The sequence below is a fragment of the Empidonax traillii genome, unplaced genomic scaffold (genome assembly GCF_003031625.1).
Source record: "Empidonax traillii isolate 1590-97213 ecotype Southwest subspecies unplaced genomic scaffold, ASM303162v1 scaffold29:size1973556, whole genome shotgun sequence".
NCBI classification, from domain to species: domain Eukaryota; kingdom Metazoa; phylum Chordata; class Aves; order Passeriformes; family Tyrannidae; genus Empidonax; species Empidonax traillii.
This window is the reverse complement of record NW_020955222.1, coordinates 38496-53201: the sequence shown is the minus strand read 5'-3', so window position 1 is coordinate 53201 and position 14706 is coordinate 38496. Positions and strand designations below refer to the sequence as shown.

At 38.9% G+C, this 14706-nt stretch overlaps 1 protein-coding gene across 4 annotated transcripts in view; it reads right to left on the bottom strand.

The window, feature by feature from the left end:
* Positions 1-558: 558 nt before the first annotated feature.
* DHX29 (DExH-box helicase 29) overlaps positions 559-14706 on the bottom strand; it is a 31472-nt gene continuing 17324 nt past the window's right edge. For all 4 annotated transcript variants that reach the window (XM_027910279.1, XM_027910287.1, XM_027910292.1 and 1 more), the window contains exons 18-27: positions 14567-14655; positions 14046-14174; positions 13157-13232; positions 11274-11498; positions 8268-8404; positions 7542-7635; positions 6520-6822; positions 5041-5172; positions 3473-3569; positions 559-2769 (exon numbers count right to left, since the gene is read on the bottom strand). In XM_027910279.1, coding sequence (XP_027766080.1) covers positions 2714-2769; positions 3473-3569; positions 5041-5172; positions 6520-6822; positions 7542-7635; positions 8268-8404; positions 11274-11498; positions 13157-13232; positions 14046-14174; positions 14567-14655 — 1338 coding nt within the window. In that variant the 3' untranslated portion in view covers positions 559-2713. The remainder of the gene's footprint in view (positions 2770-3472; positions 3570-5040; positions 5173-6519; positions 6823-7541; positions 7636-8267; positions 8405-11273; positions 11499-13156; positions 13233-14045; positions 14175-14566; positions 14656-14706) is intronic.

Here is a 14706-nt window from a genome sequence, read left to right as displayed (position 1 = left end):
CATTGGAACAGCCTACCCAGAGAGGTGGTGGATTCACCATCCCTGGAGGTTTTTAAGCAGAGATTGGATGTGGCCCTTAGTGCCATGATATAGTAATTGGAGTTGGATCAGGGGTTGGACTTGATGATCTTGGAGGTCTTTTCCAACCCAATCTATTCTATGATTCTATGATTCTATGATTCTATTATAAATGGCTGAATTCAGGAAAATTAAAGTACTGCTGCACTCCAAGCACCTGTTTGCAGTCTCCTATAAATGTGGAAAGACTTGCAGAAAGAAAAAGTAAACCTCCTGGTTCGAGCACTGGGAAACATGTCAATGGGAAAGAGCTTCAGGCAACCCACACAACCCTGGAACAAAAGAGGGGAGTAGGGGGGAATTCTGCAACTTCAGTAGCGAGAGCAGGAACTCCTCTCCAGTGTGAAGAGAGACCGGGAGGACATGCTGCCTTTTAAAAAAACAGTACACACTGAAGACCCCTGTCAAGACTATGGTAACAAAGATCCATACCTACTGACTACTCTTGTGTCTGACAAATGCTTTTAAGAGAAATAACACAACAGTGTTAACAGAAGTCTTTATTACATAAATCGAGCAAAGAGAAAGTTCATCCGGCCAAAAGAGCACAGGCACAAAAGCTGTTCATGTATACTGCAAAAGCAGAAAGCCACCATAGTATTTGTTTAAGATAACTGTGCTTATCTGTACACCACAGTGTGATTTCCTTAATCTGTTTTGCAGAAAACTGTTGCTCACTCAGAAGACCGTGCAATTTCCTATTTATTAAAAAATATCCCCTTAATTTAGTTCAGCAGGGCATGCTAGAGGAAACACAAAGAATAACTGAATTTCAACATTACTATCCATACATGGGAAAAAAGCTCTCTGTTCATCACACTTGCATAAGGGAGAAGAACTCAAGGACAATTCACACTTTCCTACAATTTAGCAATTTAAGACGAACAACTGATATGCAAAATTCAAATCCAAAAGGAAGAGGAGCTTGTTAGTTACTGAATTGCTGAAATGTTTTTCTAATTCATGTTTCCAAAGGACACAAATAAAAGATCTCAACTGAAACAAAATGTAGGAAATTATCATGGTGCATATTTAGCTTACATTTTCAATTAATATAATTTGCAGGGTTTTATTTCTATGTTTGGGAATACAGAAAGCAGAAATAAGGTCTTAAGATCAAAACTTCACTGTTTAAATGCTTCCTTGCCTAAATGTAGTATAGTTCTTTGTTAAAAAAAAAAAAGCCGGAACCCAGTTCCTGCCTCATCTATGAAACCAAGACTACACTACTTTATCACAATGCATAAATGAATAACTGATGTGATCACTTTTCCTTCAAAGTTCTTAGCAAACTCCTATTACAACTTGCCTCTCCATGAACTAAGTATAGTGTAACATGCACAAGCTGGTGCATGTTATTTTCAGCTTATGTTTCTCTCAGCACAGCAATACCAGCTGTGATAACCTAACTGGATAGGCTCCATGTATTTTGCACTTTTATGCATTTTCCTCAGTGTACTTTCTGTACACTATTAACTTCCACTGTACAAAACCTTTATTTTTCAGATTAAACAAAAGCTGTCATTTACACCTCTGTACATACAATTCCTACTTGACTGCAATTGTTTAATTACAAACCTTCCCCACCAATATATTTCTCATTCTTGAAAGCAGAATTGGTGATCTAAAATTGCACTTCGTAATTGCAAATAGTGTGGACAGGTGCAATGTAAGAGCATCTGGTTCATTAAGCTATCTGGTTAAGGATTTTTCAGTATCAAAGAAATAAAAAACAAAGGACCGCAGAGACATACTATCACTATGAGCAGGTGGTAAGAGAGAACAGTGAAGACCAGAAGGTTTCTGCCACTGAAAATTTCTACCAGGAACTGCTCTGATAGAACATTCAAAAGGGTCAACCTGAACTTTGATCAGTAAAGGGGGAAAAAAACATGCTCATCATTTGAAGGGGTCCTGCAGGACTGTGAAAACCTTAACATACAGAAGGGACAGCAAAACATATTGCAAATGCATTGAGAGACAAGGATCTGGGTGAACAGGGAGGGACAACAGTGAGAAGAGGCACATCCTCTGTTTGGGAGGGGCTGCTGGTTAGTACACTTGTCTAGCTGAGCACCTGTTCACAGCGGTCCATATTATCATCTTACAGAGCATTTTCCTAATGTAAATCATACAGAAAAATTAAGACATCTATAAGATGTATTGGTTCAATACTGTAAATTCATAGTTCAAAAAAAATTACCACTTAGGAAACCCATATAAGAAACATTTGTCATCTGTTTGCACACATCTAATGGAATTCTACTCAACTGAGATACAGTCTTTAATCATCACTACATACTGCATCACCAGTGATGGTATAATTAGCACATTAAGCTGAGAAAGAGAAATTGTTCAACAGCCATTTCTATACTGAAAAGAAACTGATTGCAGCTATCATTGGTACAGTCACACAAATGGCACCAAATGTATTGTAAATGCTAAACATATCCAATGTTCATCTTTAAAGTCATAAAGAAAAGGTTAATCCTATGCAGAATCCTATGTGAAATCATGCAGTCTATCCCCATCATGGCTGGTACCAACCACAGTAAGCATTTAAATGTCAATTAATGTTGGAGTGCATATTTCCCCTGCCATTACCGAAGCTCTGGTTTTTTACTGATTTCTGGTTTCAGTTACCATTCTCTGTTTTTATCAGTTCTTTGATGATGTGTAAGACCTTGTCATCTGGGAAAGAAAACAAACACAGTGACTGAAAAGAGTGAGCTTAAATTCCTAAACCCCAAGAAAATGAAAAGACAAGTCTAGCTATCAAGCAACTTAAATGTTTTAGGTTAAGCCAGAATTTAAAGCAAAACAAGTGATTACCATTTGCCAAGCAAAAGGACAAACAGTTCCTCCATGGTACATAATTTTAAAGTTTATAAATTACTCAATGAACTGATGGCGGACATTTCAGTACTTTACAAAAGAGACTGATAAAGTGATAGGTTAACTACAGATACATTAGCATGGGAACTCCCCAACTACAATATTATTCTGAACACGCAGCATCCAAAGTTGAAATACTCTATCCCTTAACTTAGACAATTTGCATAACACTTCGAAACTATCCATGCCTAAGATTCTTCACACACAATCTTAATTCTGATTTGAGATGCACACCTTGCCATTACTACCACTACCCTGAATGTTGTTATCAGGGATATCTTTAAAACAGCAGTTGTGCAGATCTTCATCAATCTGGGGTGAGCCACACCATATATGCACAGTTACTAACAACTTTCTAGATGTCTCTCAAGGTAATGGAATAACATTCAAGGTCACACCAATCCTACTGCGTGAGGATGCCATGTGCTAATGGTTTCTCAGACTTGCCACAAGGTCCATTTAACAAACACTTATGTCAGCAATGCAGTAATAAAGTTACCTTCAAGTGACATTTTGGGATTTTCAAGCTTCTTCTTCAAAACAGACTCAATGAGAACTCTCAGCTGTTTGAAAATTACTGCTATCTTTACAGGAGCCTACAAAGAACACAAAAGACATTATCAGACATTTTTATACCAAAATATAGATCAAAAGATTACCCTACATATAAACTGAAATTTATAACAAGATTCCTGCAAACACGATGCATATGCATGATTTTAAGCTTATGGATAGCATACTCATTAAATAACTTGGGCTTACATTATACCTCAGAATGTGTTCCCACATATTTCATGACCAACCAGCATAGAGGGAAATTATTAATTTACCAGTAAGAACCCCAATTAATTGCTTACCCCCCAAGATAAAGAAAGTACAAATTAAATTTATACCTGAAATAATATAGCTACACATTTCTCTCTCGGGAGGTGTCCTATGACTTCCAAGAAAGCAATCACAAACCTCTCCTAAATCTCACTAGGAATTTTGTTACCAAAAGCTGAACCCACTTCCAGAAATATTTCATTTTTAACTCCCTCTCTATTCCACTCTTTATTTTGTTTATATGCTACCTTTGGTACAGTAGTAGCTCTTCTGCAGAAGCACAAAATGCAACATATTCTGTTTAGCATGTCAACAGAAAAAACAGAAATTCTGAAACACATTGTAAGATATGATTGGCTCAGCAAACACACAACTGTAGCCACCCAGGGATCACAAAAAGAATCTCCAACAAACCCACAAGGGGTTTGCTTTTTAAAATCTCCTATTCATGATACCTAGTGAATTCAATTAGACAGCTGCTTACTTGCATCAGCAGAGTGCAATAAATTAAAATGTCTTCTAGCTTAAAGTTCTCTTTGAGAGTAACACATGGCCCACAGGAGTACAGAAAGTTTAACCAAGTAGCTGGGAGGATAGCAACAATCTGTGCTTGCCATTAACAAAATATTCAGAGGATCTTGTTAAGTCAACTGTTTTGTCTGCAAAAATATGCTAAGAAAATGCACTTATTTTTCCCATTTCTAAATAAAACTTTTACACATGGAAAGAAAAAAATCTAATCAAGAAAACCAAACATCCCCACTCCAGGTAAGCAGGTATTTCACAATTTGGATTTTTTTTCTTTCCCAAATAATTCTGATGGATATACAGCAGTATATAAAGTAGTATATTAAAGATAAATATGTAGTTACAAGATTATAAGATTGTAGGAAACGGTAGTATAGAACCAGCACTCTCCTCTGCTTTCAGTATGACTCAATAAAAAGGGTTTAGTCTACATTCATGTTCAATACTTTTTCTGAAAGAATAGTTTCTTCAAGAAGAGAGAGGGAACTGGTTTGTTCCAAGTCATGTATGACAAGCCTATTCTTTTGAGTGTGATTTACTAAGATTTTGTGACACATGTATAAAATTTCCCATCATTTTTGTAAATTCTCCCCCCTTTTCTTTCCTCATTTCCATCTCACATATATAGTGGTGTGAATTAAACTGGCGCATCAACTGTCTAATACAAAAGCCCATGGAATCACAAAACGTAGTTTAGCTATCACTCCAGTGCACCTGAAAATGGATCCAGCCATCAACTGTCAGGAGACGTTCCCGATGCTGGACTTCTATATCCCCACCAAAAAGCAGAATGGGAAAGGGGGATATTAAAGTAGTCTCTCTCAAATACACTTTCGTGTACCTCACCTGCATATAAACAAACACAAGCATTAAGAACAGAAACAAAAAATCCTAACCATGTAACATCTAATAACACCAGATTTAATTGCTGCTTTTGAAAGAAAAAAACACACTTTTTTCCTTTTCAAGATCCAACCAACTCAAGTTATTGCACACAAACAATCAATGGCTATTTGTCCACCGTAGACCACACAAAATAACTCCCCTCTAAGTAAGTGACAGATGTATACACCACCAGGAAACTAGCTAAAGCCATAGTTATCTTTAACGTTAAAGTTCAAATGGAAAGGTAATGTTACACTAATGATGCTCATAAAAGGAACACCAAAAGTAGTAAAACTACTGAAGTAAAAGGCATGTAAAGCTCTTTTGTTATACATTATTCTTGGGAGCAACTGTGTTGTCAGTCTATCTATATCCACATATGGACTTGCATAAACGTGATAAATACACAGACACACTGACACACACATAGTTAACTACTGCAGGGCTCAGCGTGCACTGCTTCTGGCTTTGGAGCCTCTCACAGGTAAATTATAATAGAACAGGAATGAGCTGGAGTGGGAAGAAAGGAAACAAAAAGACCGCACCTTTATACAGAAGTGCAGGCTTTGTTTGTTCCACTGTTCAATGGAGTAACTTACCTACCTTAGCTGCTGTCTTGTCCTTACACTACAAGCTTCTTGGGGACAAGAAATACTTTCAGGTCTCCAAAAAATACTCTCACTTCATGTGCATTAAGAAGTCTAGTATTTCCTGCTTCTCTACAGTAAATATGGGCATTAAGCAACTGCTGTCAAAATTTTGCTGTACTGAAGTGTAACTAAATATAAACACTGAATTCAGCAAACAGCTGACAAGAGGGAAGGAAGTGACAGAAAAAAATGCAATTAACTTAGGGAGTTCAGCAATTACATAATTGGCTATTTCATTTTATTACTGGAGTATGTGAGTTCAGTACCAAGTTTTAAAATCTTAAGGGTCTGCTTTGAAGAGAAAAAAGAAAAGACACTTTGAAGTTTACTAGTACACATTACTGCTTAAAATGGTATTTAAATCAACAGCACTGTATTTAAAAAGTCAGTGATACTATCAAGTTAAATGATACACAGCAAGTTCCTTCCATTTCTAATTACCAGTTTTACTATGAACAAATTTGTTCATGATCTTCAACCTTTTCTTTTTCTCCAGCAGTCAGCTGACTGATTTTTATGGACTTTAGGATCATTAGGTAATAAAAGACTCTTCAAGTCAACCAAAATATTCAGATATTAAATAACATACAAGTGTAAAGTATATTTGAGGCATAACTCTACACAAGGTATCAGCTACATCCATTTATGTTCCACTTACCTTTTCCTGGTAAAGCAGCCATCCGTATGTCTGTAAGTCACGGTTTACAGAGGAGGGATGCACTTGTGCTTTACCCTGAGCAGTTTCTACAGTGCAAGCCAGTTTCTCTGTAATATCTACAGATTTCATATATAGTATTTTTCCTACGTTGTCATACAGCCCAGCAGTCAACACAGCTTTAAGAAGAGCTATTTCACTCAGAGAAAGGGACTGTGTGGCTCCACTTCCATCCCATCCACATTGTGTTGTAGGTGCTGTGAACCCTGCTGCTCTGACCACCCGTATGAGCTCCTGCTTCACATCCTGAAATTAATAAAGTATTAGTAAAATTTTGAATTAAAAAAGTTATATACTCCAGCAGCAGGCAATGACACTTCATCTGAATTATTCATGCTCTGCACGGGAAAAATCTCTTACTAGAAAAAACATTTGTAGTTTCTGCAGCTACATAGGAATACTGGCTATTTTAATGAGAAAAATATTATCCATGACATAATCCTGTACTGGGAATATATAATCAGATATATGGAACTACATATGCGGCAAATACTAAATCTCATACCTCTTTTCAGTTAAGATTAAAAGATATGTTTGCACTTCTGCTTGGAAGTGCTCAGTGACCCAAACTTATACAGGGAAGACCAATTAAAACATTTTCTCACCAAAAATAAAAGTCCATTCACATAAGTTTGCAGCTCATTTTTCAAATTAGGTGTTAATAGATCTACTGTTTGGTTTTTTTAAAAATAACATTAATACTTTTATTCATAAAGTTTTGATTTCTTGGTGAAAGCAAGGCCTAGTTTCTCCAATGGCAGTGACTGCAATGCTGTATACCCAAGTGTCCACATCAAAACTCAAATACAGACACAGCTACCTTGCTTGAGGGTGTGCATTTCATCAGTCCCTAGCATTCCACTTGCTTTTATCTTGTCTAAATAACCTCTTTAAAAGGGAATGACATTTCAGGGGGAAATTTTAACAAATAACTTAAAAGTGCAGAGCATAATTATTCAGTTTACCTCCAGAGTTAACAATGAAGTCCTATTCAGGAAATATTTTCTGCAGTAGGTCATTTCAGCTCGATATCCCCCTTCCTGTCGAGCCCTTTTCCACCTAAGGAAGAAATCCTGTCTTATTACAACAAGAAGAATCCCAATTAAAATATAATAGAAATGGTAGTAAGTTAAAAAGGAATAATGTTTTTTGGTAAGCATTCTCCACTCTAAAGTAAGTTGCATTAATGGAGATGAATGCTGCTGGTCTAAGGGCACTTCAGAGAACATGCCTGTAACACAGACTGGACAATATACTAACAAAAATACAAGGTGATTTTCACTCAAAAAGCACACATTCCTTGACAGCAGAAACAAAATTCAGGTGTGATTTTTGAGACTTAGTGACAACCTAAAGAGAAAAAAGCCTGTATGTCATTTCATACTTTTGTACTTTACCAAATACAAAATATTCTGGTTAGAATACCACCAACAGCAAGCAAAACATTTTACACATTAGGAAAAACTGACATAGTAAACCTCTGTATGTGTGCCACCACCATTTAAATGAGTTGAAGAATAAAATACTAAGCAAGCCATCTTTTTGTGTTACAGAATTTTCAAGCTATTGTTGTTCTGAAGAGAAATACCTGAAGTGAAAACAGTTCAAGAGGAGATGTTAAGGATGCTTTACATAATGGCATTACTTAAGTGTTACCTACAAGTAGCTATAAGCACAGAATTGTCATTTACCCCAGATAAGCATTGTAGATTGTTATATGGTCTGAAACTGCCATAGCTAGAGATGATTTTGCAAGATCTGCTTCATCTTTTCGACCAATTGGTGTAGTAAATGGGGATTTTTCTGTCATAACAGCAGCCAGAGTTGCCTGCAATTAGTAAAGTACACATTACTGAACAGTATTTTATTATAAGCTTACAGGTTTATCATACAAATAGCTTTAAATTTTCTTTTACTGTTATCACAGAATTATACATCTGTTTGGGTCAGAAGGAACCTTAAAGATCATCTGATTCCAAGCCCCTGCCATAGGCAGGGACACCTTCTACTAGACCAGGTTGCTTGAAGTCCCACCCAACCCAGCTTTGAACATTTCTAGGGATGCAACATCGACAGCTTCTCCGGGCAACCTGTTCCAGTGCCTTCAACACCTTCACAGTAAAAAATTCCTAATATCTAACCTAAAGCTGTCCTCTTTCAGTTTAAAGCTATTCATTCCCTCTTGTTCTGTCACTACATACCCTTGTAAAAAGTCCCTCTCTAACACTCTTCAGGTACTGAAAGGCTTAGGTCATCCCGAAGCTTTCTCTTCTCCAGGTTTAACACCACCAAGTTTCTTAGCCTTTCCTCACAGGAGAGGTGCTCCACCCCTCTGATCATCGTCATGGCCTCCTACAGACTCGCTCCAGCAGCTCCACATCCTTTGTATGTTGGGGACCTCAGAGCTCCAGGGATCTCATGAGGGCAGAGGGCAAAGTAGAAGGGTAGAATCACCTTCCTCAACCTGCTGGCCGCTGGCCCAGGATACAACCAGCTTTCTAGGCTGCAAGCCCACGTTGCTGGGTTGTGTCCAGCCTCTCATTCACCAGCACCCCCAAGTCCTTCTCAGTAGTGCTGCTCTCAGCACCTTCATCCCCCAGCCTGGACTGATACTAACTGTTGCCCCAACCCAGGTGCAGCACCTTGAACTTGGCCTTGTTGAACCTCATGAGCTTCACATGTTATTCTCCAGCTTGTCCAGGTTCTTCTGGATGGCATTCCATCCTTCAGGTGTGTCAACCACACCACTCAGCTTGCGGTCATCAGCAAATCTGCTGAAGGTGCACTTGATCCCTTTGTCCGCACCATTAATGAAAATATTAAATAATACTGGTCCGACTATGAATACCCATCGATATTCGTAGGGGTCACTGATATGCACTGGGACTCAGCTGTTGACCACTACTACCCTCTGCACGTGACCAGTTTATTATCCATCTAAAGACCACCAATCAAATCCACGTCTTTACAATTTACAGAGGATGATTTTGTGAGGGACTGTGTCAAAGGCTTTACAGAAATCGAGGACATCTGTGGCACTTCCTCTGCCAACTGATGTAGTCACTCCATCATAGAAGGCCAATACATTGGTCAGGCAGAACTTGCCTTTGGTGAAGCCATGTTGGTTGTCTCGAATCACCTCTCTGTCCTCCATGTCCCTTAGCATATGACTAGGAGGATCTGTTCCATGAGGTTGACAGGTCAGTAGTTCTCAGGGTCATACTTTCCACTCATTTTTTTAAAGAGGTGGGTACAATGTCCCTGGTGACTTTCTCCAACCACCAGGAACTTCATTTGACTGCTTTAACTTTTTGAGTATCATGATAAGTGGCTTCGCAAGTACATCAGCCAATTCCCTCAGGACTCTGGAATCCATCTCACCGGATTCCTTATGTTTACATAGATTCAGGTTCCTCAGGTGGTCATGAACCTGCTCCTCTCTAACAGTGGGAGAGACTTTGCTGTCCCAGTCCCCATCTTGCATTCCACCGTCTCAAGAAGAGCAGCAGGAGAGGCTGTCACTGAGAACTGAGGCAAAGACGCTATGGAGTCCCCCAGCCTTTTCCTCATTCATTGTTACCAGCTGGTCAGCCCTGTTCACCAGGAGGGAATGCTTTCTTTGACCTTCCTTTTCTGGCTGACATACCTGTGTAAGCGTTTCTTGTTCTTCTTTGTGTCCCTTGCCAAGTTCAGCTCCAGCTTTGCCTTCGTCTTCCTCATCCCACTCCTACACAAATAGACTGCATCCCTACACTCTTCCCAGAGTGTACCTGTCCTTGCTTCCACTGCCTGTGCATTTTGTTGCCCTTAAGTTTGACCAGCAGGTCTCAACCCTTCTGTGCCCATCTGTTATCTTCCTTGCCCTATTTCTCGAGCCTGAGGATCACTAGCTCTTGCATTCTATGCACAGTATGTAACATTTAATGATAGTTTATCTTCTATTAAGTTTCAAGGAAAACTTAGCACCATAAAAATTTCCTATACAGAATTCAATACTTGCTATATTAAAGCCATTGCTTACATAATCCCTTACATGTATGGATAAAAAATATTAAATCTCAAAACTCACATGAAATATTTTGCCAAATGACAGAGCAGTACCCGAGAGAGTGAAGGTCAAATTAATAAATTGCTTTAGGTTATACCACATTAACAAGAAATATTAAGAATTTTAACCTCCCCTTTTCCAGTAACATACCTATGTTTCCTCCTAATTTGCAATGAATTAAGTGGATTAGGTGAAAATGTAAACTATGCTACAGTCTTTATATAATAAATTACCACATCAATTATTTTCAGTAACCTTATGTCAGCATGTTCTTGGCCCACAGTGCTGGGTAATCCAGGCTGCCTAACCCATAAGCAAGAGGACTTTTTCCACAAGTATTAGACTCCCTGGGATCAGCATAGACAGAACTGGAGACCAAGCCTGACTATACCTTGTGAATATTACCTTGGAGTTTAAAATAATAGAATCATTTTAGGTTGGAGAAGACCTTTAGAATAAATGAGTCCAACAATGAAAAAAACTCAGATCAGTCCCCTCCATGATACCTGGCTACCCTTACCCTAAAATAAACATTTTAACTTCTTGCATCATCTTTACAAAATACCACATTGCAAAAAATCAGGTTAATTACAGAGAGTTAACAATTTCTACACTTTTTAAAATTTAGATAACATTTATTTTTACTCACCACAGGATCCAAGCAGCCAAATATAGCACCAAATATAAGCATTTTGCCAATCTTAACATTAACAGGAAGGGCTGCAAGGTGCTGGCCCAGTGGAGTCAGCTTGGGCTCGTTTAACTGACAAGCCCCAATCTTCCTCAAAAGATTCATTGCATTACCAATTACTTGCTGCTGTGGCGGGTCTAATGCTCTGGAAAGAAAATCTTCAGGAGAGCCAAGATTGCATTTCTGTGGAGTAAACGGGTATGTATTTCAATATAAAAATTTAAAAAACCCCACACTTTTCTAGTAGCTAAAAAAAAAAAAATGGAAAGCTGTTCCTGCAATCAAAAGCTCACACTCCCTCTCCTCTAAACAAGCCTCTTGTTTCCCAGATGGCTGACGTGCCCCACACTAGGTTTACAAAACTTTGGATGGGCTTCATACAGCACAACCGCTGTTCAGAGAAGTGTGTTACCAATGACCACTGATGAGCAGGACACTCAAACCTGATGGGATACAGTTCAATCTAGCACTAATTTGCCAGGTTGCCAGTTTTCCCATGCGTATCTTACTCACTTAGGGCATGGAGAGAGGTAATGGAATTGCTCCCTTAAGCAGAAATCAGGTAGAAGGCTATTGAACTAAGTTTGAATTGTCACTCTGAAGCAAACTGGAATCGTATAGCACACTATTCTCACTGAACACCATGTTCTGGATTTTCCAGCACTCAAATGCTGACCTTGTGGGAGAAGCCCCACTGAGCAATTACACTGGATTAGGTCTGTTCTAGCAGACCTTTTTAGATAATAAGGTCAGTGATTCCAAAACAGACAGTAGTATGAAGGTACAAAGGCATGCATAGTATTTTTATCTAGCAAGGTGTATTGGGCTTCTGTGGACAGGTTTTGGTAGGAGGGAGCTACATAATGACTCCGGGAAGCTGCTAGAAGCTCCCTTCATGTCCAGTGAAGCCAATGCTAGATGGTTCCAGGACAGACCCTCTTCCAAATGGGGATAACACCTCTGGGATAAGTTACTGCACAGAAGCAAACTGCAGCCAGAGAAGAGATGGGTGAGCATGTGTGAGAGCAACAACCCTGCAGACACCAAGGTCAGTGAAGTAGGAAAGGGAGGAGATGCTTCAGCATTCTGCAGCATGCAGCCCATGGGGAAGACCATGATGAGGAAGACTGTCCTGTGGAGGTCCATGGTGGGGCCCATGTCTGAGCAGATGGATGCCTGAAGGCGGTTGTGACACCAGTGTGGGAAGCCCACACTGGAGCAGCCTCCTGGCAGGACCTGTGGTTCCATGGAGAGAGGAGCCCACCCTGGAGCAGGTTTGCTGGCTGGACTTATGACCCTGTGGGGGACCCACACTGGAGCTGTGATTGAAAAACTGTAACCTGTGGGAAGGATTCACACTGCAGAAGTTCATGGAGGACTCTCTGATGTGGGAGGGACCCCAAGCAGGAGCAGGGGAAGGCATCCTCCCTCCTAGGAGGAAGCCACATTAGAAGGTAATGTGTGATGAACTGACCGTAATCCCTCTTCCTTGTCCCGCTGCTCTGTTGGAGGGTAGGAGGTAGGGAACTGGAAATAAAGTTAAGCCTGGGAAGGAGGAAGGGGTGGGTGGAAAACATTTCTAACCTTTGGGTTTTAATTCTCATTATCCTACTCTGTCTTGATTGGTTATAAATTCAATTAATTTCCCCAAATCAAGTCTGTTTTACCCGTAACAGTAACTGGTGAGTGATCTCTCCCTGTCCTTAACTCTGTCTATGAGCCTTTCATTGTATTTTCTCAGTTGAGAAGGGTAACAATAGAGAGACTTTGGTGGGCAATTGGTGTCCAGCCAAGATCAACCCACCACACAAGGTTAGCAATTCTAAAACCAAAATTCATACCATAATATGAAGGCATAATTCCTCCAAAGGCACACGCAGTATTTCTGGAACAGAATATTCCATGAAACTTTCAAACCTGCAATAACACAAAAACACAGAATCACATACATTCAATTTAAAATTTAAATTTCACATGGTCATTCTTTGAAGATATTCTTTTGAGGGGCATGGCAGAGGGAGTAGCATGGGTAAGCTATTCATCCTTTGAATAAAGGCATGTGTCGTAGCTTTGAAAGCAAGAATTTTAGACAGAGAGGGAAAGGCAGTAAGACTCCAATTTTCAAACCAAGTCTGTAAAATGCATAGCTCTCAAACTGGAAAGCCTCTATGCAGCTAAAATAACCACTTCACTGGTTGTATCTTTAACAATACTTTAACCTTAACTGTTTCTCAGCCAAAAGTTGCTTCAGACTTTCACAGAAGCAGGACAATTGTTATTCACTGCAGTGACAGAAACTAATTCTGCTCCCGTATCTTATCCATAGAGACAGAAGCACTTCAGAAATCTACAGATTTGTCTGATAAAAAATTTGAAGTTCAGGAGGTAAGGTTTGCACCTACTGGATGTGAGGTAGTAGGTGTTGTCAAAAACTGATGTTTTACAATTCCTTGGTGCTGCACTTTTCCTTTAATTATGAATATTTTTTTCAAAACACAGAGGTATTAAGAATAAAATAAACCTCTTTTAAAAATGTGAAACAAAGACTACTGTCTTTATACACTTTATACATATGATATTCCAATTCTGGGTTTGGATGGGGTTTTTTTCCAGTTTAATCTTTCCAGTTTGCAGTAATTAAAGTGAATTTCAACACGAATTTTTGATTTTGCACAGAAAAAAGACAAAGATATCTATGTGATTTACAAAATCTTGATAAGTTTACAATACCTGTCTCTTGTGTACATTCGGAAGCAGAACCCATCCCTAACACGTCCAGCTCTTCCTTGTCGCTGCAGAGCACTTGCTTTACTAACAAAGGTCTCTTGCAGGGAACTCATCTGACTGCTTTCATGATACCTGAAAAATTCAAAATCAAAGAACCTTGAATATAACTTACAAATGAAAGTGTAAAAATTGGGAAGTGGAAGAGCTTTTCTATTATTTCATCTCCCTGGCAATACAGAATTGTTCCAACGTGTTGTGTAGGAACGGAGACAGTATAAAAAGGATCTCCTTAATTTTTAAACCAGTACTTAATCACGAGTCTCCACACCTATGAACAACTTCCCTTGTTGTTCAAACTATTTGAAAATCCAAACTTGTACCTAAATTGCAAGCTGTTCAATGAGCTCAGCACACTTCTGCATGCAGAACTGTGATTTAATAAGGATATTACAAAATTCTTGCAGTACTAACCTCCAAATATTTACCGTAATCAATAGTATGATTGATGAAAATCAAACTCTCACCTATTTTCCTTTGTTCTCCCAGTATCAATTACAAAGACAACATCTGGTATTGTAATACCTGTCTCTGCTATATTGGTTGCCAAAACAATCTGAAAAAAGTAACATAAACTGTTAGACATTCCATAATTCTCCTATTTATG